Source organism: Terrapene carolina, unplaced genomic scaffold (assembly GCF_002925995.2).
Source record: "Terrapene carolina triunguis isolate 2854851 unplaced genomic scaffold, T_m_triunguis-2.0 Scaffold136, whole genome shotgun sequence".
In the NCBI taxonomy this organism is placed as follows: domain Eukaryota; kingdom Metazoa; phylum Chordata; order Testudines; family Emydidae; genus Terrapene; species Terrapene triunguis.
Genome location: NW_020664487.1, coordinates 4,520,811 through 4,548,376, shown reverse-complemented (window position 1 = coordinate 4,548,376; position 27,566 = coordinate 4,520,811). Strand labels below are relative to the sequence as shown.

General features: G+C 43.3%; 1 protein-coding gene across 2 annotated transcripts in view; it reads right to left on the bottom strand.

Moving 5' to 3' along the window:
- Positions 1-27,566, bottom strand: part of SLC4A4 (solute carrier family 4 member 4) — a 246,793-nt gene that overhangs the window by 29,221 nt on the left and 190,006 nt on the right. For both annotated transcript variants that reach the window (XM_026653263.1, XM_026653265.1), the window contains 4 exons: positions 22,627-22,898; positions 11,172-11,242; positions 5,009-5,197; positions 463-576 (listed from right to left, as the gene is read on the bottom strand). In XM_026653263.1, coding sequence (XP_026509048.1) covers positions 463-576; positions 5,009-5,197; positions 11,172-11,242; positions 22,627-22,898 — 646 coding nt within the window. The remainder of the gene's footprint in view (positions 1-462; positions 577-5,008; positions 5,198-11,171; positions 11,243-22,626; positions 22,899-27,566) is intronic.

The window sequence follows — 27,566 nt, the reverse complement described above, 5'->3', positions numbered from 1 at the left end:
TTTTTTTTTTTTCTTCCCCTCCCCCATTCCGCCAGCAGCCCCGGACATTGCGGGGCCCTCTTAGGTGCGGGGCCCTCATTCCGGGGAATCGGACGAATCGGCTTAAAGCCGGCCCTGTGAGTAAGCACAACACAATTTGGCCCATTGAAATCATGGACTAAGGTGCTACTGAACACAAGCAAGCTTGGCAGGATCCCGCTCTACGTTCAAGTTTTGTCATTACATTTTAGAAGACATTTCAGCCAATTGACATGGTGTTAATGGAGATGATATAAATTTGCACTTCTAAATAAACTGCTTTCTAACTGGCTCAGCAATACAATCCTTCCTGGATAGCTTATTTTTGTATGACTGTTGGTCTGATGGTTGGTAATTTCACAGGAGGAAGATAGAAACAGCAGAGTGCAACAGAAGCCACAGAGTAAAATAACGGTTGTGTGTTGAGAGACCACTTTTACCTACCTTGAATTCACTTGGCACAATTAGTTTCGGTGTATCCACACCTACTAGGGCATCTATTCCACAGAAAATCAGAATGGACAAGATAATGGCAAAGTCACTGATGAGCTTCCTGGCCTGAAATAGAAGGTGACACCATAACAGTGGCTGGTACCAAGAGCAACCGTTTAAATTCAATGTGATACTCTTGTTCTTGTAGTTGGTGGCAATTCAGGGTAAACATTTCCCTTTCTGTAGGGACAAAAGGGGCACATTGCAGTGGCTGAAGTGATTTTAAAAAAATGTGCTTTGATACTTTATTATTGTATCAGATTCAGACCTATTTATTGGTCTGAAAGCCAAACAATTAGGCCTAAACAGAACTACCAAAACAACCCCAAGGAAAAACAGCTTCTGTTGCAGAGTACTCCCACAAAAATTCTCCCATGCAATCTTACTGATAATCTAATTCTACATTGGCTAACAATTCCCATTATACAGACCCAGTTCCCCCACAGGAATGGTTTCTGAAAAGCTGTGATGTAACTCCATCAAGAAAAATGAGCCTCTTATTAAAACAAAAGGCATCTTAAGTAAGATGAGACGTGTCTGGAAGAAGAGATGGTGGGAGGAGATTTTGATCAAAGATCTCTGAATAGTTCTCAAAATTAGATGCCAGATCATTACTGAGATTAAAAAGGGTGTTTGCGGCTATAGTAAGATTTTTAGTGGTACACTGTTGGGATTGTTTGTCAGCTGTCAATATTAGATGCAAGCCAGTGGCTGGGATGAATAAGGATGTTTGAGGATCTTTGGATGGTATGTTTCTAGCGCTGTCAGTTTGTAAACAATGGTAAACTGCAGAAAGCCAATCATTTAAAGAAGGAAAAATGCAACAATGTGTACATTCTGCATGCCTGAATGAAATAAAGGAGCTGTGTCTCTTGTATGCAACAGGTTAACTCCCGGTTCATGCTACCTGCCTTGTGTTGTACGGATCAATGCACAGCCCAACCCTCAGAATTAAAATTTAAAAACACAATCCAGCTAGAGGAACCTAACTGTTGCGGCTCATGTTCATGGATTGCTGGGTAAAGAATAACCTACAGCAAAGAAAAAATGGATTTTCCAAGACAGACTCAGTTTACACCTGCAGCCACCCCCACAAGGGCTTCAATTAACCAACCGCAGGTTTTGTCTAGACGTTTGTCAGTCAGCATCTTCAGTTTCAGTTGCTTAGCAAGTTCTGTTACTTCAATGACCCCACAGTCCTATGGGCATTTTGTAAAGGTGCCAGTAAGCAGGCTGACAAGCCCATGTGTGCTGCAGGATAGACCACAATAATTTAAAGTGCAGCTGTAGGCCCCAATTCAGGAAAGCACGTAAGCACATGCTCAACTTTAAGCAGAGAAAAATCGAGTAGGGATGCTTTCCTGAATTGGGGTCCTAAGAATTAAAAAAAATCATCATCAAAGGGTTTCATTTCTACTGTGTCTCAATTTTCTGTATCAAGCGTGCTCTGTCTACAAGTGAAGGAATGTTTACAAGTCTGTCTACAAGTGAAGGAAGGTGTCAGGGAAGAAAGGAGAGAGGGGAAATTCTCCTGTTCTTGAGTGCAACAGTGTTACAAATACCATTACCATAGCATGTTAAAACTACCTTCAGGAACTGATCTTGCAAACAGGTTGAACTAAAATGTTTGGGCTGACTTGCTACCAACCAGTATGGATGGGCCATATCTTTGTTTGCATGCATGTGCGAGAGAGATGTGTATGTGTGTGTAAGATTCATCCTGTTCACACACTGTCTTGTACAACCATATTAAATTAAAGGGGTTTCAACATCACTCCCCGTATTGCCAACAAGGGTTCAAAAAGTATGAAATCCGGTCTCTCCAAAATAATGAAATTTTAAACAAATAAATATTGGGCTCTTTTTATTTGCCTCCTGATGTTTGATTTTTTTTTTTAGGGTTTATGTTTTCAAGCTTTTCATAGCTACCATCAGGGCTAGAAACTTTCATTTGGGGGGGGGGAAAAAAAGGAAGTTGAGTTTCTTCTGTAGTCATGTGTCTCAAGGTAAAAATCAAGAGATTTAGCAACGCTGATTCCCGAAACAATTTTTTAATATAGCCTATTTTGCAAGGCAGATTGGGTCTTTAATATGAAACTATAGAAGCAAGAAAGAAATCAAGATTTCACATCAGCAATGGAAACAGTCACCAAGGGACTCACGTGGGGAGGTCAGAGAGAGGAACTCAAAAGAAAGGAGCAGAAAACATTTCAATATGGGTGTGGTGCTATGTACCGAAGAGAAGAGTTTTTAAAATCACACCCTGATGTTTCTTTTTTACGGTGTTAAGGTAATAAATGAACCACAAAACTGAAGTGAAAAGAAATTGGGGGCAGATCCTCAACCTGTGTCAACTGTTGTAACTCCATTGAAGTCAACGTAGCTGTGACCGTTTTCACCAGCTGAGGGTCTGGCTCTTGAAATTTAACTAGCCAGATCTCATTGGGCTTTTATAGACTATTGTGTCAACTTTTCAGCGTTCTTCCTCTCAGGCTCCCCAGCTTCACATGGTTACAGATAAACGGAACTACATTCCAGCCAGGGTGGAATTTGTTTTCTTTTCATTAAAAATAATAAAAGTTCCATTTCAGTGCTGCAGGAGCATAAACATCACTGTACTATAAATCCTATTGCACTGAGAATGCCACAGGGGGGTTCTGAGAGAGAGAGAGTGTTTTGTTATGTACAGAAACCTGAAACTAGTGCCCTTGTTTTTAAAGTTTTCGCTCTGATAAAATTAGGGTTGGATCTTGGGGACAGGGAACGCTGTTGTCCAAAATATTGAAAACTGGGTTCTCTAAAAGGGAAGGAGTAGAACTTTTTTCACAACCTCTCTCACCTTTGACAGCTGTCACTGTGACTCTGGGCAAACAGAACAAGCAGCTTTTGCTGACCCACCATGGCTATGTATCAGTTGGCTAAGAGTCTGTTGTCCGGAGAGAGGTACTAAGAGCTGTGTTACTGAAACACCTCTATTCAGAGATCAAATATCTCCCTAATTGCCTTCAGCATGAAGAGCAAGAGACCCAATCTGCACTAAAATTATTATATCTATATGTGCAGGGCTCGAGAAATCCACCTCATGTAGGAGGAGAAGCTTTAGCTCAAAGTCTGCAGAGCTCTGGGCATGTGCAGTCAACTTCTGCAGAACCAGTGGTTCCTTTATAAAATAGAAATTCAGTCCCTAGCCCTTTATGGTCACAAAAAAACCTCCCAAATACAAAATGACAATAACGGAAGTAGTGCTGTTTTCCTAGGACTGCTGAGACAGCCCCAGTGCTGCTGCTGCTACTACTGTGAGAGGCCACCACTGCAAGAAGTAGAACATCTTCTGGGGAGCTGTCACATCTCCCTTGAAACGGCAAAGTGGCTGAAGACCAGTTGGGAATGGAGACTGAATGGAGTCTCTCATCCCAAGTGAGTACTTAGATACACAGAAAAACCTAACTTGACTGTTCTAGGTAGAGACAAACAAGGCGGGCGAGATACAGCTTTTAATGCACCAACTTCTGTTGATTAGATAGAAGCACATTTGCATGGTGAGGAAGCTTGATGTCTCTCCTTTACCTGCCCGTGCTGTGCCTGATCTAGAGAGAGGGCTTCAGTATCTAGGCTGTTAAGAGGTAAAATATGGCTGAGAGCAAACATTGCTATGAGAACATGAGCTTTTTCATTCGATAGAATTTATGCTGTTAAATGCATACCACAAGATATATAGGAAATGCATCATGGCTGAGGTAACATTACTACTAGGACCATAACTTTTTCATATTCTGACTTCTGAGCATTTAAAATTTGCAACCTTAATATTATGAGGTGTCTGTTTTCATATTCTAGATAGACTTATTTCTAGGGCATTATGAGACACTGGACTATTTTAACTTCTTTTTGTACAGATAGGAAGTTGCTTACTTATGTTTTTGCTGCACCTTTGTGTCCCTTGATCAAGTGATTTCTGTTTATACGTTCAGGCATACCACCCAGGAGACTGTTGATCACCAGGTATCCGGTCATGCAGTGGGAGCAGCACTCAGCTTTACTATCAGGACACTGAAAATGGCCTTTGGCTACTACTGGCAGCTCAGTTTTCTGTATAAACTAAGAGCTCTGCATTGGTGAATTCTTAATGCTGGAAGCAAAAGCTTTGATGAGATGTGTACTAATCAACTGTATCACTGCACCCCTCAGCTTAGAATTCTTGTCTGTTTAAGCGTTATTGTCACTACAGACTCCAGCCAGTTTTCAATTCTTCCACTGTCTGACTTGTGCCCTCCAGGAACATTTGGAAGTTTAGAGCTGAAAAATAAGCAATTTTGCCAACAACAAACTTCAACAAATAGGATCTGGTGTCAGTATGTGCATCCCCACGTAGTGGTGCAATTTGTCCTTCTGCGCTGTATCTATTGCAAAAGGAGGGGTTGCAAACAAGAGTACAATACTATATGTGCTCTGGAGGAATAAGGAAATTCCCCCACGTGATAAACAGAGAGATACTTACAGTAGTTGGGAAATAACGGCTGGCTTTGAATTTCTTCAGGGCCATGGAGCAGGTGTAGGTGCCAAAGAAGAGGATAAAAGACATGAGGGTGATGTCAGGGACGTAGTTGCAGTTGTTGCCCACAAGGTAGCCTCCATATTTCCAGCACTCCTTCTTTGTCAGAGATGGCCAGTCGATCGTGTTATTGTACTAAAGAGCAAAGAAAATATCCCATGAAGCTGTGCTCTGTTATATTAACTCTGCTATTCACTAAAATAGCAGCTGGAACAGAGAGCCCAGAGCTACAATGATATGCTCTGAGGATGAAAGTCTCTGCAGTGGTGTGGCTGTTCACTGAGTAGCGAGTGAACATAAACCGGGCAGCAGGGCAGGTGCGTGTGCACAAACAAAAGGCAAAGCTGGATTCCCCCTCAGATTTTTAAATTTAAAATGTAAGTCAGTGATACCAACCAACAATACAAACCTCTTCAGCGAGAATATCGTTTCATCCCTGTCCTCTCCAGTGGATAAGGAGAACTGCCTCTTTCTCCACTGGCAGGGCCTCCCCAATCTTTGTCAATCCCCCTCAGCCAATCATTGTCTAGCTTCCCTTTGGCTTGCCTGATCAAGTTGAAAACCAGATGCAGAGTTCTGATGTGCAAGTGGAACAGCTGGTCTGAGACCCAAACTCGACACTCAGATTTAATTTTCTCTAGTTCACTTCTTGCCCACACCACCTAATCAAAACCTATTCCTATCAGAGAAGCCACAACATGCCGGCCCTCTAGCAGAAGAGACCCCATGCACTTCCTCAAAGTGGGTCCCAAGACTGCCTGATGTCGTTTGACAGTAGGAGGCTTCCACTCCAGAGCAAGCTCTGGGCAGCAGCAGCAGCTCAGACCCCTCTGTAACTGAGTTATGAGCATCACCTCCACAAAGTTCTCATGTTTTATTGGTCTGGGTAGAAGTATGTTGAGCTACTGATGCAAAGTCTGATTAATTCTGGGTAACGTGTAGCCCTACCAGTGAACCAACACACTGGCCCTTCACACATTCCTGGTTTTATATTGAAAACAAAGCTCTAATTCAGTTCTGGGGTCCCTCTATATATTTCATAGAAACCCTCAGTTTACCAGTGTGTGCAGAGCACAAAATGGCCAGAGAATACCAGACTCCACCACAAAATGCACGTCTCGGTAATCACATTAAATTGCAAAGTACAGAACTGCAAAACAGTTCCCTTACCAGACTTTGTATTGGGCATCGTCAGGCAATCTGAGCCTTGTATTTCTTATGACTCATTTTAACACTGCTGCATCTAGTACTGTTCAGAAAACTGTAGCTGCCAACAATAAAATTGCAACCTCCTTTGAGAAAAGGGGATGTATGATTTCACTGATCTTGGTTTAATTACCATTGAAAAACTGAACATAAAAATAAGTTTGCCTAAATCTGGCAAAAAAAAAAAAAAAAATCTATGGAATTCTTCCCCCAAGTGGAGTTACCCAACACCTGACAGGAAAGTGTTCCTCTTTTATATATATATCTATATATTTATCTGAGAGACCCCCTGACTTTCAGCTCTGCTGTCTGTTGTACCATACATAAAGACCCTGCATGGATTTAGTGGCAATATACAAGATAAAGTTTGACTTTCCTTTTGAGGGCCATTAGAAAAGCACAGTAGTGGAATGTTTCTGTATTGAGTCTTAAGGCATTCCCTGCAGTAATGTTTTAAAGCACCAGCTCACCTGGAACTCAGTACAACTCCTACTGAAAACAAATATTTCCACTGACTTCTGTGGGACTTGAATTGGGCCCTTTTTTATAGTAGCACTGGAAAAGATTCTACATGTGAGCAAATCTTAATTGCATACACATGAATTCAAATATTTTAAAACAGATAACGTTGTAATTCCCAATAAGGAACACAATTTGTACTTATAATTACATTATAGACTCCTCATTTCCTTGCGTGTTATCTCAGAAAATGATCTATTGCCTAATACTCAGCAGAGTTTATGGAGTTCTCTTCTCCTCTCCCTATGTGTACATAATTGTCAGCAATGTCAGTGTGGTGAGAAGGAGAGACCAAATATGAATGCATAAGGAATGAAGAATACAAAATGTGTATGTGCATCATCAGAATAAACTTGTGAGAAACAGGTGTGGGCAGTTTAAAGGGACACAGTCCACTCAAAATACAGTGTTAAACAAAACTGAAGTAGTTTCAGGTAGCTACACCTATCCTCGAACCTCCTGCCAATTCTGGAGGGGAGTTTACAGTCACATTTTCCTATTCAAAAACATGTTTTCTGCCTTATGCTGCAGAAAAACTCAAATGGAGGAAACTGACTAACAATAGAAGCAGTGAAATGAGCTATATACAAAGTGCAGTTAAATGCACAAAGTCCACAAACAAACAAAAAGAGAAGACTATTAATCTTTTTAGTTACAGGAATCTTAGATGTTGCTTATTACTATACTAGTCACAACATTTTCAGATTGAAATAGGAGATACAATATGATGGCATTCCCTTAAACAACCACACAAGGAATCAGGGGAAAAAAATCAGTTGCTTAGCAGTGGAATACTGTACTAGTGGACAGACAAAATTGTACTGGAAACCTTGGAGATATTTTAAAAGTACTGATTTACAACCCGGAGATGCCTACTGTTGGAGGATACACACATGTAACCACAGTATGTGTCTGTTAGTATCTTATACACTTATATACACGTATCAATATACATCAGGCATGCAACTAAACATTGACCACATATCAAATTGTGTTGGAAGGCTGCTTGTATTATATTGCAGCTTCCTCAGCAAATTTCACCAATCCAGAAAGTTGTAGTTGAACTGAGGTGTGATTTTGCTGACAATGATGGAGGGTGTAGGGAAGGGGGAGAGACTATCAGTTATCCACCTGACAAGGTGCTGCCACATTTGCTCTCTCAGCATTTTCTCTCTCTGAAGCACAAAGAAGCAAAAACAGGTTTCCTGTCAACAGGATTTCTCCCTATCTGCCTGGACTGCTAACTTCAAGCCTGGAACAAAAAGGCTAAGTGGGTGGGTGTTTTCAGAGCAGGGAGATAAAGACAGAACTAAGATTTTGTGCCTGCCTCCCACATGCTGATTTTGAATGTGTATTCCTGGAGGGTTAAACCACTAGGTCTTGGATGCCAATGGCTTCATAAATGCACAACTCTAGAGCGTTAATTGAATGTTTCAAAGAAAATGAGTGTTCGGGTCACCAGACACACAAGAGAAAAAATGAAGGCTTCCTCATGAGCCTTTTCCCCATTACCATGTCGTTAAAATAAAACAAACACCCATCATCAGAAGCATTTGCCATTAACTAAATCATTCAAGAGGCAGCACATCTGAAACTGACAGGTACACTGAAGGGCTCTGTACTCTGAAGTACCAGAGTCCGTTCATAGATTTAAAATAGATGGAAAGTTTTTGGACTACTTGGTTGCACTGTTGTTACCCAAAGAAGCACAATGTTTTATTACAGGTTTCCTTTTCCAGCTTTGAGATTAGACCGCAAGCACCATGCGGGCAACACATGGACCAACAAGATGACCTTCCACCGTGGCTGGCTGTCAGTGGAAGTACATTGGTAAGGGTTCTGAACCAGCGGATAAATGAGATATGCCATTTTCAGATACAAGTGGGATGTCAACTCCAAGAAGTACCCTGAAGCTCTCTCACTTTGTCACAGTACATTCAAAGATTCAGCACATTTGCTTCCCTGGCTAACTGTCTACAAGGATTTATAATAGGACTGTTCTTCCCAGTCCTAACATTGTCACGTGCCCCTAACAATTTGTTTTGTTCTAAAACTATAAGGAAGCTTAGTGCTTGAGGGAAAACACTGAGTTGGTCCTGGAGTTATTTCTCTACACTGGCACATGCAAGGGAACAGGTATTAATCTCTGGGTCCAGTGTCCGACTCCCCCTGGCTGGGAGTGCTACCGAAGCAGCTTGTTCAGCTCCCGTAGGGAGAGCGCTGCTTGATGTCTCTCTCTCTGGCTGACCCAGGAGAGATGCTGATCAGCTCTGAAGGGAGCACCGGCCAGTCCTATTAAGTCGCAGGAAGGATGGTAGCCTGTGGGGCTTTAAGGGAGGGGGATATCTGGTGCTGTGGACCCTGTCCCATAGAAGAGCATCTGGAAATATGACCTGCTGGGTTATTTGCACCAGCTTCCTCTTCTGAACTGGGCTTTTTTTATATCTTCACCCCCCTAAATTAATCAGTCACTTTCCCCTTATGCACTTCTCCAGCCATTCCCCAAGCCTGAAAATCGAATGCGAACTCCACAAATAGCGAGAAGAGCTGTTCTTCTTAATGAAACTGAAGCAGCAACTGGCGTTCTTTTCCTGACAGGCAGCCTCCAGAGCCTTGACAGGTAGTGTTGTACTAGCGCTTGGGGCTGCTCATCATTTTTAAAAGCATCATTTACTATGAAGGGAAGCTGAACAATTAGGACCCGATTTTCAGTCCCAGTGAAAGAGCGGAACTCAGCTGCTGAAGTACCACAGTGACTGCACATAGGCACAGTAACAAAATCATGGAAGACTAAAAGGAGACACCAGGAAGGCAGCGTAGTCCAGCGCACAGGGCAACTAGCTGGAAATCAGGAGACCTAGCTTCTATTCCTGGCTCTGCTATCAACCGGCTGGGTATCCTTGGGCAAGTCACTTGGACTCTGTCTCCTCCCCGCCACACACCCTTTGTCTTGTCTATTTAAGATTGTAAACACCTTAGGGCAGGGATTCTCTCTTACTAGGTGTTTGTACAGTGCCTAGCACAACAGAGCCTCAATTTCAGCTGAGGCCTCTCGGTGTTACTGTAATAGAAACAAAAACAAAAATAATAATGAAGAAAACCCAGCCAGCAGCTCTGCATCCTTAGGTTAAATTTCCTGTTTTAAACTTAGTCTTCATTCAGGAAAACCAAACAAAAGCTTGAAACCACCAAGTTCTATTCTTTTCTCCTTCTCTTCCAAAAGTTTGCCTCCCAGGTGAGCTCTCATGTGCCCAAACTATGGCAAATTAAAGTTTGTAGTGAGAGAACTAGTACCGCGGTCCATGTTAACATCTTTAGAACTACAACCCTGAGCAGATCTGCGTGGGAAGGTCCCTCCAGCCACAAGGAGTCCATTGGCCTCATGGGCACAAGTGCTGACCTATACAGTCATAGACTCATAGTAGATCAGGGTTGGAAGAGACCTCAGGAGGTCATCTAGTCCAACCCCCTGCTCAAAGCAGGACCAACCCCAATCACAAGGATGAGGCCTACTGTTTGCAAGTAATTAACAATACTACAGCATTAACTTTGGTACTATGATGCTGTTTCCTATTAGGCAAAAGGTAACACCACTGTGAGGATATTAATGGTGTCCAAACTATATCTATAGCACCATAGGAGAGCATGGCACTAAGACATCACAGACAACCTCCCTGCCCTAAAGTTTTTAAGATCTAAGATGGACAATAAACATACAGCGGCAGGGAAGAGGGAAGTGACATGAAATCATGCAGCTCAAATTGTTTACGTCTGCACACATCTCATGAGTTCCACTAGCGTTTCAGATTTTTGGGGTATCCAGAATTATAATATATTTTGTAAAATTAGGCACCTATCCTCCTATGCCTGCACTGCTAGCGGCTGAAAAGGCCTCTGAAAGAAGTGAGCGTATCTCTGTGGGCAAACCATATATCATAGGTGCACAAATCGCACTACAGGTAAGAGGAATACTTAAAATAAAACTCAGTTGTAAAGTACTGGATATGCTGCATCATGGTTACGGGAGAGAAAGTGAGATGGTAAGCTCACTTACACCTGTGCCACCTTTTTCCATGCAAGGCCACAGTCACAAACAGCAGATGATACATCACATGTTCCCAAAGCAAGGCTGGAAAAACAACGTAGGAGTAACTATCCAGTATGGGATTGTGCTTTGATTATTTTTTAATAAAAGGAGCAATAACTCCCTCTCTGGCTCTTTGCAATGGGACTAGAACGTTGCTTAGAAACCGCCCCTCTATTTTTAATCCAGTTTTTGGAGTAAAAAAGAGCCAGTAGTGCAGAGGTGCCAATCTATTCCAAACACATAATTGAACAGCACACTGAGGTTTTCAATGCCGGCTTTCCTGTAAGCCTCACTTACCTTCTCAGCAGAGGAACTGGTCAGCCAATCAACTGACGCTGCTGTTGTCTCATTAAATACTGAACTATTATCTGAAAGAGAAGACAGAAAATGAAGCGTTGTGAAAGTGGTGTTTAAACAGCTAAGAATGGGAACAAATTTAAGATGTTAAAAAACTATCATCATTTATTAAAGTAGTAGCAAATAATATTTGCTGTCGTCTTAGCTCAAGTGAAAACAGCCAAAAGGAATGTTTGGAAATGACCCACAAGTCCTGAGGGCTTGCCTGCCTGCAAAAGTTAGCTTGAGTTAGTCAGATTCACTCAGAGATTACTCCATTGGAGCTGCCTAGCTCAAGTGAGAGCAACCAGATGGCAAAATGACACTGGAGAGCGACACAGAACGATTTCATTAGCATCTCAGAGCGACTGGATTAGCAGCTGATGAGTTGTAACTCAGCTCTTGCATCCTCACAGCATGAGAAGTTTGAGCATCAGCAGCACTCCAGCTTCAAACACCTCCCCCAGTCCCCATTGCCAGGACCGCTCGAGCTTCAAGCACTCCTGAATCTGAGATACAAATTTGTGAGCGGGGACTGGAGAGGCATCAAGTTAGGGGGAAAATTCAAGTTCTAGCTTGCGCTAACATTGCAGTGAAGACACGTCTTAAAAAATATAGCATCATAAGAAACCTCGGTAACACTTCATAATTAAACCTGTATGACTGCTTTTGGCATTGACAGGAAAATAATAAAAGTAATCACAATGGATTACTTTGCTATTCACATGACAAGACTATGCAACTTCACTGGTATTTCATTGTAAACTCAGAATTCATAAACGCCCATTTGTTCCAAATTTAAACCTCTTGGCTACATGACATGATAAAACTTTTAAAGTCAAACAACCAAAGGAGCAGTCGATAATACTAGCCAGCAGCTTGGTAAATAAACATACTCACAACTCTCACTGTGCCACAGATATACCCTACCCTATGAACTTTACCACTGTAGCATTACAAATCAGTTGGGTTTTTAAGGTTCATTTAGACAGGGGACTGGTGCCTGAAAGTGATACTTTCCAAGCATGTTTCTGTGTTTTGCAAAACCCGAATAAATACTTTTATCATCAATAAGAATATTTCAGTTACATTAAAATAGCGCATAGTATAAATCGTACTGCATTAGAGAAACTAAACAGGTATGATTTAGTTTTATAGCACTATGATAGCAAGGTGGATTATATAACTAATGGGATATATTTAAATTTAGAGAAGATTTCCAGTCCTACAAGTGAGTTATCCTCCTCCTCCTTGCGAAGATGTCATGTATTCCTGCCCTAAAATTCTACTCCAGATTTTGCAAGCGGATTTTCATAAGGATCATATTTCATCCCTATTGATACAGGCCTGGCATGGAAACATGTTTGTATCTCAAATTCAAACCTATTTGGTAGTGGGGATGAAATGCAATCATGAAAAATATACCAATCAAGAAATGTGGAGTGAGGATTTGGGCTTGAATACATGAAACATTCCCCTCCTTCAACAACAGCACTACAGACAATGCAGTAAATGGGTACATCTACACTTACCGGAGGGTCCGGCGGCAGGCAATCGATGTTCTGGGATCGACTTATCGCGTCTAGTGAAGACGCGATAAAATCGATCCCTGATCGCTCTGCCATCGACTCCGGAAATCCACCGCGGCAAGAGGCGGCAGCGGAGTTGACGGCAGCGGTCGACTTTCCCCCGTCCTCACAGCCAGGTAAGTTGACCTAAAATACACAACTTCAGCTACGGTATTCACGTAGCTGAAGTTGCGTATCTTAGGTCGACCCCCCGCTGTAGTGTAGACCTAGCCAATGTCTCTTCTGGCATTGTTTCAGGCACTACAGTTCCTTTTTCAGCATCTCTAATCATGTCAAAATCCTAAGTGCAGACCTGACATACCAGGAGAAAGGTCTATTGCACAGAATAGTTTGTTCCCCCTGAGCAGAAACACACAAGAAGGTAGAGTCCAACAATTACCACTGCACTGTCACATCCTAAAATGAAGGCCAGCACTGAAGGACTGCACTGAACTGAAACCAAGAAGTCAATCTTGTAAGCCTGAAGTCCGCTCCACCACTCAGCAACCTCTCCCCTTTTCACAGCACACACTCTTCATTATCTACTCAGGCTTCATTCCTGAAGGACTTCTCTACCTCTCTGTTTGTTGTGCTCATCACTGTGGTATTGGGAAGCCTTACAAAAATTTACAAAGCCAGCAGCATCTAAAAGCAACATGTTGCATTTCTTTCCTCTACTCCCTCCTATCCCTAAATACATAGCAATGGATTGTCTTTGTTTTGTTTCCTCCAGTGATTCTCGTCCAGCCCCACTTCTTTCTTCCCCCATCACCTTCCCTGAGGCGGTACTTATGGGGAAAAGCTACATTCAAGAGATGGGTCTTACAATGAGTCTGGAACATGGTAAAATTCACGGCTATTCTAATCTCTAGTAGCAGCTGTGGGCCAACCACAGAGAAACCCCTATTCCCTGCTTTCACCATTCTCACTTTCCATCTTTATAGTTCTCTTGTTCCTGATGATTGCAGTTGTTGTGGTACCAGTAAGACCTCACTGTTATTGGAGAGATGTTGCTGGAGATAACTTGGACCCAAGGCTATTGGGTGGCTGGAAGAGCCAACCCAGGAGACTGAATTAAATCCAAATTTCTGTGGCAGTCAGTGCAGTCTGGAGCATTTGAGCGGTGGCGTTCATGTCTCCATGCAATGCTAAGCAAGCAGGCAGACACACGCTGAACTAGCTGGAGCCTCCTCAGAGCAGCCCCACTCATTCCCAGATTCAGGGCATTGCAGTAATCAAGCGAGGAGTTCATGAGTAGCATAGGCGAGTTGTGTTCAGGGCCATGTCAGTCAAGATGGAGTGCAGCTTCACGGCTAGCCATAGAGAGAAGGAGCCTTTTTTGGCCAGAAGCAGAGTCCAGAAGAGCAGTAAGGTTGAACACTGCCTTGACATTCAGGGGGAAGCACAGGAGCATCACGGCCAGCCCGGCTTCCTTTCCTCCAGGAACTGAACGGGTATTTTTAAACAATACCTCCCGCTCTCCCCCATCCCGCCCAACCCCCAAATTACATACTGGGGCACATTTTCTGTATAATATCCACACTGGTCGAGTGTGAGGATCAAGCTCTTGAAGGGAAGTTCTCATGTACGGGGACATGCAGCGACTCCAGGGTACCAAAAATCCTGCTGACTATGTCAACAGCTTTGTTTTTAATGTGCGCCTTCTTCCTCCGTCCCCTAGAACAAGGCCAATCAGGCTTGCGGTGAGAGACGTCTCTCTATCCTCCATCATGAAGGTAAGCATGGTATGAACATGTTTCAGTGCCACCATATGGGAGAAATTTCCATAGAGGAGATGTCACTTGCAACATAATGCAACCTGCTCACCTAAAATTAGTCCTTGTTTGGCACTAACTGAACAGAGGACAGGCAGCCATGAGGCATCAGCTATATGTGCTGAAGGCAGAACTCTAGGATGAGAGCATCTAAATGTCAGTCACCCCATCAACTGACTGACAGAGGCATCTCTAGTGAATGGGGACGTACAATTACTAATCAAGCTCCAAGTTGCGTTAGTTTAAAAGGTGGGGGGAAACTTTTGTGGCCATAAGCATATGTAGAAGAGTACCAGGATGATGAAGGAGAAAAATCAATGACAATGAAACTCCCTGTTCGCTCTTTGCAGGCAACGCCCTGCCAAAAGGCCCGAGACGCAATTCTATGGAAATCTTGTTCCGTGGCCTTCTGAAGCTGCCATGTGCAGAGCAGGATGTAATAACTTACAACGCAAACAGAGCGCTGGTTCAACAGCTCTGGAGCCAAATCTTAATTGCAACAAGAACAAAAACAACTGAAAGTATAAATCTCAGCATGAGCAAAGACCTCTCTCTCACCATCAGCTGAGCAGACTACTTACAGAGTCAATAAAACCTTACCTGAACCTACTTTACAAAAACAAACCTCACAACACCACAGTCACTGGCAATTTATCACCCTCTTGTATTTTCACACCCACTAAGATTTGATATGTTCTATATGTATAGGAAAGAACACAGGGAAGAGATCACCTACTCCGGAGTTACACAAAATCCCCTAGAATTAGGAATGTCTTTTAGCTAATCTGCCCTTTGTCTTTTTATTCCATCTTCTGATGCTTACGGTAAAGTTAGGGGGACTGAGTTTTTTGCTGACAATAAAATAAAGTATTATAATGGGTGTCCTAGACCTGCGTATGATACTTTCCGCCATGAGGCTTTACAGCCCTGAGATGTGTTCTGAAGACACTGATAGTATCACTAGGATTCCAAGTTACTTTGGGCCACAGTCTGATCCCCTTGCTCATGTTGAGTTGCACCTTCCTCCGTAGACTGAATTTGGAGGAACTTCCTGCAGAGTAAGGGCTGGTCTACACTGAAAATTTACATTGGCAAAGCTACATCGCTCACAGGTGTGAAAAATCCACTTACCTAACTCCTGGTGTAGACTCTGCATCAGTGAGAGAGGCATAATCTGCTGCTTTGGGGCATGATTCACCATTGTCCTGCACCTTGTACAGTCACTGATGCAGGGCAGAGTGGGTGTAAAATGCTACAAAATCATAATGGTAGCATTTTACACCTATGTTGCGCTGGTATAGGTGACCACGCAAGGTGCAGGACAATAAAGAGTCAGGCCTTTTACATTTAATGAGCCTAGCGGTACAGAGTGAATCCAATTACCATATACACATATGTTCTCAGAGTAAAGAAAAACTAGATAAGCACATTTCTAGATCTTCAAAAACCACGGAGTGTCCTGGCCCTTCCTGTTCTGCATGTCTCCTCTCAACAACAGCCCCACTGTGGGTTTTCAGCTCACTTCACCCATGACTGCACTGCTTTTCACTTTCACTTAGTATTAAAGATACTAAGCAGGGAGGTTTACAATGACCTGGGGTTCATTTTTGCAATAGAAAAAGGAACAGCGAAAGAGGTGCAAAGCACAACTGAAAGCCGAGACAGCATCTAGCGTTCCTCAAAAGAAATTGTTCATCTGTGACCATGCCACCTTTTGCCTTTTTAACCTACCCTTTCTGTGTTACATAAAGACTAAATAAGAGGATTAAACACCTCTCAGTGGAGTCATTTATTACAAATTTTAAAAGAAAGCAGACACTGATTAAAGAAAGGATGATTATGGAGTTGTTTTAGCAGGTATTAGTAATGCTGTCTAAAGGAAAATGCTGTCAGTGGTGGTTACAGAAGGGAACCATGAGCCAGGACTTGCTCCCTCCTCTGTTAATGACTAGCCAAGTCGTCTTGGGCCTGGTCTACACTAACCCCTCCACTTCGGACTAAGGTACGCAAATTCAGCTACATTAATAACGTAGCTGAATTCGAAGTACCTTAGTCCGAACTTACCGCGGTCCAGACGCGGCAGGAAGGCTCCCCCGTCGATGCTGCGTACTCCGCTCGCCGAGCTGGAGTACCAGCATCGACGGCGAGCACTTCCGGGATCAATCCGGGGCACTTCCGGGATCGATTTATCGCGTCTTAACCAGACGCGATAAATCGAACTCAGAACATCGATTGCTTACATCCGGACCCGGATGTAAGTGTAGACGTACCCTTGGTCAAGGCCCTTAGGGGCAGATCCTGCCACTTTAATTCTCATTAAATAGCACCTTATGGGTAGACACACTGAAATCAGTGGGATCATTCACGAAGTAAGATACCATAAGGCTGGCAGAAACTGACCTTGAATTTCTCTGTAGTCAACTTCTTCATTGGTAAAATGAAGGTAAGCAATAAAATGCCTATCAAGTGCTTTATGGAAGCAATGAAGTATTGGAATTGTATTTGCACAAAATTAAAGTTTTAAATCTCAACCCTATTTTTTTCCATTTCCAAAAGGCTCCTCTTTTCAAATTACTGTGGGTCCGTTTTCAATACCCTTCACTCTCACTGAATAGCACCTTACTCCACGTGTCGCCCTGCTGACTTCAGCGCAACTACTAGCAGTGTAAAGTGTTACTCATTTTAGGCATCAGGATCTGCAGCCGTGAGACTACAGGCACTATTGTCATACATATTAAGAGATCCGGAAAGATTAGGTTTTATTGGTAAATGTTGATAACATCAATTTCACCGTACACCTCTACACCACACCTCACAGCCTTTCCCCACTGCTGGAGTCTTTCTCTGCGGTGGAGAAGGGCTCTAGCCGAAGAAAGGCAGCGGGACACTTCTAAAAATAATGGCATAGATGGAGAGACCGACATGGCTCCGGCAAGTGGAGAGCTGTGTCGGGTACGTACTCAAGCACGTACTTCAGGCATGTCGTTACTCCCCTATGCTGCGCCTCATGGTCTACGTAGCTGTTTTAACCTGTGCTGGGGCACTACACCCGTATGTACACTGCACGCCGCTGAAAGAAGCACGTCATGCAGACATACCCACAACCAGCAAAAAAAATATTTCCATCGATAATCATCAAAATTTGCAGATAGGCCAAGTGAGAAAAGTGCAGCTTGAGAACTTCTTAGAATTTGATGTAAGGATACTGACTTTGCATATGTTAACATGTGATGTTGACAATTTGTGTTTTAATGCTTATCAAGCTTTAACTTTCTGAATCTGAACATTTAGTGTCATTAAATTGTCTGAGCCCCCTATTGTCTGACCCCTCCATAATTTCCCACAACTGTGAAAATGTAAAATCAATAAAAATTGACAAAATAAATATCGATATTAGTTAAAATTATAAAAAAATAAAGTTGAATTCTTCCTAGCCTACATATTAACTTTTCTTAAGTAGAAAAGCCAGTTGACTTGGAGAGCCCCTGAGTAGCATCAAGAGAAAGCTAAACAATCTATTGTTTGTCATTGCTTACTTATTACAAGGTGCCCTACTGACAGAAATTCTGTCCTGGGGATTTCAGGGGAAGCAAGGGTATCGGACCAGATCTTGCCTTTGCACAGCATGTTCCCCTCTTGATTCCAAGGTACACATCTCCAGCAATACTATATGGTTGTGTGTCGTTCACAGGTGATCCACAACAGCAATATAAAACCGTTTGAACTACTCAAGCCAGTGAGTTCAAACGATTTACAGAGTCAAGTAAAAATGAAATTCAGCAGGATAGTGCACCACACTGCATGTAGCATGCAGATCTACAGATATTGTGGTTAAAATGAAGCAGTTTCTTTTGTAGAAAACCATTTATGCTTTAAATAGTACAACAGGTCTGAATACATATAACTTCTTGAAGTCACATGCAGCTCTCTGAATATGGCACACTAGGGACAAGTTAGTGCTTTTACTATGAACAAACCCTGAGAAACTGCAGTGACGCATTCTGTGGCTTTGCCCTTAATCATCATTGGTTTTTAAGCATGCCCACCCCAGAAAAGTCAACAATGAGACACAGCATGGAAGCAAACTGCAGGAGGCTGCAAACCTTGAAAATGTGCTATTTCCTACCTGGTGCTTCCCTGCCCACACCCCCGTGACTCTGCTGCTGCACTGACTGTTGAGCTGCAGGGGAAAGGTCTCTCCTAGTAACCACAATGAGCTGCTGAGTTGGAAAACTATTCATTTAAATACAAATGTATTCCAATTTTTTTTTTTTAAACAGACTCAGAAGAAAAGAGAACGCTCTCTTTGGCGAGCACACGTTTGAGAGAGAGAGAGAGAAAAACACATCAATTTAAGGCTTTTGAAAGGTGCCAATTGGCCAGCATCAAGACTGAAGTACTAAACAAGCTATTTAATAAATGAGATATGGCCAGTGGAAACCTCCCTGCTAATGCGCCTCAGACCCAGCCCAAAGGCCCAGCCCCAGAGATAAGAGTAGTGGAGCTGGCATGCCCTCTTAACCCCTGGCCTTCAGCTGAGACTACCTAGACAGGTGGTAGTTAATGCCATTGCGATGGGCGATTTGTCATGTGACACTGTTTTCCAGGAACAAGACTTGCAAATTACTTTCCCAGCTTGCTCTGAGCCTAGTGTAAAACCTGGAGCAGATTATTTTCTTCTTCCTTCCAGATGATGTTTCTTCTTTCCATTGTTCACCACAGCTACATATGGGAAATTTCTCCAGTCCTTCCCCCACACACTGTTAATCTTTGAATCACAAGATTTGTTCCACCCGCAACACTCCAGCAAAAAGCCTGTGACACAGTGGTCCTTCGGGTACTCTAGATTTACCAGCAGGTATACGCAGGAGTGAGCAGCGCTGTTCGAGTGGCTCCCGTTATTCTGGGCTGTGAGATCCCAGAAGATTATATTGAGAGATTTCTCAGCAGCCCCGAGAGCACTCTGATGGGGGTTACCACAGGTGCCATCTTGTCACCCTTTTTGTTCAAGGTTTAGATGGGGCTATTAGGGGAGGGGAGCAAGGAACATCAGGAGCAGGGTTTTGGTGACCCCCCAATTTTGTGGCTCCAATCTCAACTGATCCAGCAGGCATGTTGAAGTCACCGACCCCATGTGTAGAGGAATATGGCTGAGACCTAGCAGACTGAGGCTCAATCCAAAGAAAACTTGAGGCAACACTGGGAGGTTTGGAGAATCAACCAGAAGCTATGGCAGGGATTACAGTACATCTTGGTGAAGGGGCAGTGCCTGATGCTTGTACCAGAGTTCAGCATTTGCGGGTCTGACTGAACTATGGACAGCATGTAGATAACCATATTACAGCCATGGTCAGGACTGGCTGTCTCCATTTATGCCTGGGCAGAAGGGTAAGGCCTTATCTTTCCGATGCAGATCTTGGTAATGTCGTCCAGGCGCTTACATGGACTGATGTGCAAATCTGGAGGAGTGAGAGAGTATCCTCCATGAAATTCCAAGATCGCCCCTTGAATAAGGAATGTGCTAATGCTAGGTAAGGGGGGGGGAGGGGTTTATTCATGAGATTTTCTAATTCTTTTCCTATAACTTTGCTTCCTGGTTCAAAATGTCGCAATCTCCCTGTGTGCAGTTGTTAAGTCATCATTACATACCATCCTGGTGCTGAAAAACAAGTAATCTGCCAGTTAAAATATTATTTACTCAAGGACCACATTCTTTTGTTAGGAAAGCACGTTGGGATGAAAGACCTGGTTTTTATTGTTATAAGAATATGCTGGCCATAAAAACAATTGGATTCCTCCAAAATAATGTCTGTTTTCTCCCAAGGAGCATTAAGGTTATAGGATTGGATTTTCAGAGGTGCCTAAGGGAGTTAGATACCCAACTTCCACTGAAAGTCAATGGAGGTTAGATTCCTAAGTCCTTTAGAAGATTTTGAAAATCCCACCTATACCTCGTTCTGACTGGCGTAATGTGGAGAATACTTTTCTAGCTATGGGCTAGTTCTGTCTAGCTTGTGTGTGCTCATGGAGACACAGGATTGCTTCCAAGACAATCAAAAAGGGAAGCATGGTGCCCGGCGGCAGGCAGACAGAACCAGGGCTCTGTTCCCGCTACACAGCAGGTGACACAAGGGGCGGGAAATATGCAACATCACTTAAATAAGTGTAGCAGCTTGTGGGTTCCCCTGTGCACTGAGTTGTGGGAGGCAGAATGCCTCCAGTACTCTTCCTGGGGCAGTGCTGGGCCCTCAAGGTGCAATGGAGCCCTAAGGAAAGAACACACCTGGGCACGTTAGGAGAGCAAGAAAACATGGAGAGGTATTTGACAGAATTTTTATAGACAGTGTTTGTTGCACTGGGATTTCAGACCTAATCATCTGTGTGAATTTAATGCTCCTCACAATATGGAACATGGAAGCATGGGATCAAGCCAGACAGAGGGCCTGATTTGCCATTGTGAAGCGAATCAGGCTCTCAGCATCGACTCCTACACACCAGCCCTTCCCCATGATGTGCGACTGCCGAACTACACAGTGAGTTTAGGATGTGCACCAAAGTGTAAGGGCTGGGATGAGACCACATGCACACTCGTGAATTAAACAAAGCCTGAATTCCACCAGAGGCTAGTGTGGAAATCTCTGTAGGGGGTGATGTGAGCAACAGCAAACTACAGTTGTCCCCAAAGACCAGTAATTCATTTATTCTGCCTTTTCCTCTACAATAAATATATGGTTACAATGTAAACAAGGTGAAATGGAAATTCTAAAATCAGGATTTCATGACTGTGATTGAATTAAACACTATCACCCCTCCCCTCCCACCACAAAAGCTAGGATTAGCGACACATTTCCAGGTACAAATCTGTTTTTACACAAGCACGAGGGTTCCCCCGCCCCAAATGCACAGACCCGCACACAGATTCCTATTGCACCGCTTCCTTTCCTCACTCCGCCTGGATCCGTCTAACTGAAAATCTAAGTCATTTAAATGGACAGCTTAAAATGCTGTCGGTCTAGAGTGGGATTTTCAAAAGCACTCAGGGTTGGCCTAACTCGGCTCTTCTCCCAATGAGGAATAAATAATAAAGCTACTGCTGACTTTAATGAGAGCAGAGCTGGGCCAATGCTGAGCACTTTTGAGAATCCCACCCTTAACAAATCTACATTTAATGGATAACAAATACATGACTTCAATGGATCCAGTTACAGTCAACCCGTGGCAGATACATGGATAGCACTGACCTGATTATTTTCCTGTCTGGCAGGTACAATGCTGTAACACTCCGTTTACTTTGTCTGCATGCCAAATTTCTTACTCAGTCGTCATTGTTTAAAATGTCTCAGGAATAACCAACTCACCCATAATGAAGAAAGCTGGCACACAACATAAAGCATCCTGTTCATATTTGCGGTTTTTTAGCTGGTTGCTTCCACCTGTATTTCCAAGCTTTAAACTGTGCCTATTAAAACTTCAGTTGCACTACGCACATTCTACAGTAATAGGCAAAAATGTTTGGCCTGATCCCCTACGACTATTACGTAAAAATATTGTATTACACACACACACACCCACACACACACACCCCCACACACCCCTCTTATTCATATACCAGCCTTGCGTAGCCAATCCTCTGCACTTTGGAAGAAAGGTGCCATGTATACAGAGACTGTGTCCCCAGCCTGTTGACGTAATGATCGCTTTCAGTCATTTCCCAGTATCTTAGAGAAATGTCATTCAAAACTAAGGATGACAGATATGTGAGGGAATGAGAACACAGGAGACCATCTCCCCTTCTTGGTAATGATGTACATGATGGCCCCCAGATGCCAGAGAGAAATTTAGATCAGCACTTAGGGTGTAATTCACAAGAGCTATGTGCCACTTAAAGCCTCATTAAAGGGCTTTATTGGAACTTACATGGTGCTCAGCCCCCCCCCCCCCCCCCCGTTGGCTTCATCTGCATAGGGTCAATTTAATGGTTAAATTAGATGTCACAGTGATAGCGTGACAAAGAGAGCACGCAAGTGAGAGCATATATTTGAAAGTCAATGAGCTAATACAGTATTCTCTTACCTGGCTCTGGTGGCATGCAGACACAGGAGTAAAATGTGATATAGTCCACTTTAAAATGGGAATTGATTGGGTAATAGTCTGCTAACTTGATCATCTTCTTGAAAGCATCATAAATGAAGATGAAGCTGATCAGGGAGGAAAATCCCTCTTCTGTGAAGCGGGTGAAGTATTTGACCAGGAAGCTGGCATCAGTAGCAACCAGAACAAGACACTGGAAGGCTGACCACAGGCCAATCCAGAGACGGAACTCCAAGTAATCAAAGTCATGGTCTCTGCAAAACAAGTGTTTTAAAATTGGTGACAATGAGGAAAAAAAATACCCGAGGCTGGATAATTCCATAAAGGGTTAGAGAACGTCCCAAAGTGAAACTGGGAAATGTATGGATTACAAGAGCTGTGTTTATCAGGATATATAAAAAGCAATAATTCCTGTAACATTTAAAACAGTAGGTTCGGTGTTTTTTTAGCCAATGATAATGATGGGGTTTAGTTTAACAGCTGAGTTAGCAATTGAACACCTAGGGCTGACCAATTTTGCTTCAGCCTCCATTGCTGTGTATTACCGGTGAACTTGAGTGCTTTTTAGAATAAATAACATGGTTTAGCACTGCAGAAGATCAATGAGAAAATATAAATGGAGACATAAAAGGCCAAACCTCCAACTAGTGCAAATCAGTGTTACTCCATTGACATCAGCTTATACTAGCTGACCATCAGGCCCAAAGTTTACAACATATCTTAGAAAACCAATTGAAAATTAACCTCCCTGACAAATATCAAGATCAGGATTCAGAGTTTCCCATGCAGCAGCAAAGGGAATGCAGGACCTGCCCTCCTTTAAACATCAATCATATTATCAAAAGAAGAAATACACAAGTCTGAACTCACGGCCCTGCACTCAGAGCTTGCAAATTGTAGGGAACAAAGGAATTATCTACAGTATTTGTTATGACTCGGTTTACCTATTTAATATTATCCTGCCTAACTGCATGGAATTAATCAAAAGAGGCTGCTAGGAGGAAGCAAACAGGAAACAAAACAACAACAAAGATAAGTTCCTGCCAAAATCTTAAAGGAAACAATGGGGGAGCTATTAATTGGGACATGTCCACCCACTGGGCTCCAGCCAGGCTGGAGGTTAATTTTTCCCAGAGCCTAGGATCAAAGAGGCATTAAACCATTAAAAACCCTAGCTGATGAGAGGAGGTGAGCACACAGCAGCTGGAGACGAGTCTCTGACAAAGAGAGAGAGAGAGAATGCTACAGAGGCTGTCTGACTCTCCCAGGCCAGGAGCACAGGGGTCTGGATTGAGTGGAATTTATGCAAAACTTGCAAGAAAATAATAAAGTTTAGGTAAGACCCAGGCATAGGCCTTTTGTTGTTTTATCCCTCTCTGCTTGCTACATGCCTTTGGGTGAATAAAATAACGCTTTGTTTTGAAGAAGCTGTTTCTGAGTCACTTGGACCAGCTGCTGGACTCTCAGGTGCCAAACGCACCGACCCAGTCTAAGGGTGGTAATAGGACTGTGTGATTCCACTCAGAGAGGGGTGAAGGTGGTGGAACCTGCACCAGAGAAGTGCAATTGAGAGGATATCAAAAAGGGGATTAAAAAAAAACCTCCGCTTGCTCTGTAACGCAGGTAAAAATCTTTTACTGTAGTTTGAAAAAAGAGCTCTACTCAAGCACTCCTTAGGAATTCAGGACTCGCTTCACATTTAGCCCAGAACCCTAACAGAACAGTGTGTGGCAGCATTACGAGAAGACGTTTTCAAAGTGAGGGGAATGGGTCTATACTCCTGCAGCCACACGGCTATTTTTAGGCACTAGCACATGTACGTCTACCTGAGCTGGGAATTACACCTCCCAGCTGCTGTGTTGATGTACCCTTAAGGGCGGATAATGCATTAAAGATTATGAGGGACTCAGACACTGAGGTACTTATATGGCCCCATTACTGAAGAGGGACACATTCCTGATGTTTTTCCTCCTTTAATCTGTTTTACTTCATGCCACCAATAGACTTATTCACATCAGTTTTCTAATGTTTACTTGATTAATCGCAGTGGGTTTTGGGGGAGGAGAAGCGAGAAACTTATTTCATAAAATGAAATATCGTCTAATCCAGAGATCTCCACAGAAAACAACCATGCAAACATTTTCTGAAGATTAAGACCTTGATCACATTGCCTTCTATAAATCTTTTGGGAAGGCCTGCTGACATTTATGCCTGTTTGGAGTAGACCCATGGTTTCCACAAAGGACTTTTGAACTTTCTGTGCATCAGTCCATGGAATTCTTTCTAATTTTGTTGCCACTATACAGGATGTTCTTGTGAGCAAGAAGAACTGAAATGAATTACTGAAAAATCACAGTGTATGACTGCAATGGTCACGTGGCAGTGGCTCTCCATAAATCCCACTGCTACACACCAAAAGGGCATAGTCACAGCAAGTCTGAAAACCATCTCCTCTTTCAGGAAAAAAGAGCAATATTTTGTATCTCTTGTTTTTTCCTGCTGCTCACAGTACTTGGATTTGGATCAGATCATCCAGGCTAGAGGCATGTTGTGACACCAAAGTGTTGTCCTAATTTATACCAGTGAAAGAAAAAGGAGAGGATGCCCTTCTCTTGCAGAGGTCCCAAGGAGTTGCTTTCGCCCCTCTAATCTATTTCTCCACACACACACACACACACACACACACACACACACACACACACACACACACACACACTCTCTCTCTCTCTCTCTCTCCAGCGTCTTGCTGCCTGTGCTCCAGGGCTGGGCTGGGCGGAGGAGAGAGACAGGAGACCCACAGTGGACAGAGGGAATCAGGGGTGGAGGTGGGGGAGAAGAGGGGAGTTTTCCCCTGTAGAAAAGGATGTGCGGGGAGCACGGTGCTTATGTTTGGCACCCAGCTCCCAGGCAGAGCCTCCACTGGATTTCCTGCTGATGGGCTCTGTCACCTGAGCCCCTCTCACACTGCCAGGCAGGGAAGAAACTGGCAGCTTCATAAATAGCTGTGGATTTTATCTGTAGCCTTTTTTCAAAGGAAGATGGATTTTCTCCCCTCCCCCCAATAAACTTGGTGTTTCAGTGCCTCAGCAGGTAGCGCCACAACTAAGGGCCTGTCTACACTACAGGTTATGTTAGTATAACTTCCGTCGCTCAGGGGTGTGAATAAGCCACCCCCCTGAGTGATGCAAGTTACACCGCCCTAAGTGCCCGTGTGGAGAGCTTCTCCCGCCAACGTAGCTACTGCCTCTCGTGGAGGTGGTTTTCTTATGCTGACGGGAGAGCTCTCCTGTCGGCATAGAGCGTCTTCACCAGACACACTGCAGCAGCACAGCTGCATCAGTGCATCAGCTTCTAGTGTAGACCAGCCCTAAGTCTGTGGAGGGATATGAACCAAGGCCGTAGGAGAACAAGCTTTTGATAACAAAAAGAGTTTGGGGAGGTAATTTAACCGATTATGAATTTTAATACATACAATATTGCTTGTATTATAGAAACAAATGGGATCCCTGCACGAATGATTTCTGTATGACTGCACAGTTGTATACTACTAAGCTTTGGGGAAAGTTACTGCAGGAAAGAATAAAAGTTGATGGCTGAACTCACAAAAGGGTGAATGGACACTTTTGCTAAACATCTCGCTGTGCTGAAATTTATCAGACTCTCTGTCTCAGAGGCTGAGAACAGTGGGTGATCATACGTGCTTCAAACACTAATGATTCTGAAATACTGCTAAATGTGATGAGACAGACACTAAGATCATGCCGTCCTTTGAGGCCCTCATTTAAATTGTATCACATTATTTTCAGACACAGTCACACCACCACAAATGTGGTAAGATTAATGATGAAATCAAGTGGATTCATCCCACTTCTAAATGAGCATCATACAGAACTCTATAGATAGATCACAAATATATTTTTACATGGCAGCATTACTATATCTCAAAAGCATATACAAACATGTCTAATATTTTCCAGGTTCTGTAAAAGAGAGACAGGAATGGTCATATTCGATCATCTTAATTAAAATAGCCTCCAGAAAATAACTAGAATTATCAAGCGAGATTACTAAACATCCACAAAGGTTAATTTCCCTAGAAACCTCGATATAATGAAGGAAGGAATGAAATTACGCTTTAGTTACCTAGACACCTCACTTTATGCCTCCCTTTCTTATTGCAATTTACAGCCATGTTCAGTTTAAAAATCTATTAGGCCTTTTCCATGTATAATTACAATCAGTTAAAAAACTGTCCCGTATTACAAACTGCTCTGGTAGGGAACCCACTATTTCCTTAACACTGAATGTTTTTGTATTTTGAAATTCAGATCTTTAACAATACATAATATCATGGGTTCTCTCTTTATGGGGAGATGAAAGAGACATGGTTTGGTTGGTTCTGTTTAACTTAACACACTCCCATTTTGTATGGCATCAAAAATGTCAACAGCGCAGCAGATGCACCTCTACCCTGATATAACGTGGTCCTCGGGAGACAAAAAAATCTCACCGTGTTATAGGTGAGACTGCATTATATCGAACTTGCTTTGGCCCTCCCAGTTCCTTGTTCCCTGACCGCCCCCTTCAGAGACCCCCATCCCTAATCACCCCAGAACCCCACCCCCTACCCAACCCCTCTGCTCCCTGTCCCCTATCCACACACCCCACCCCTGACAGGTACTCACCAGGACTCACCAGCAGCGGTGGGAAGCGGAGCAGCCTGGTCCCAGCCCGCTCCACTCCGCCATCTCCCAGCCACGGCGCTCCACTTCCTGCCGTCGGTGAGTGCGGGGAGGTTGGGGAAAGGACGGCCCCCCTACTCACCTGGGGCAGGAAGCGGAGCAACGCGGCCCCAGCCTGCTCCACTTTCCTTGTCCCGGCCCCAGCCGTGTCGCTGGGGAAAGGTCCTGCACTCACTGCAG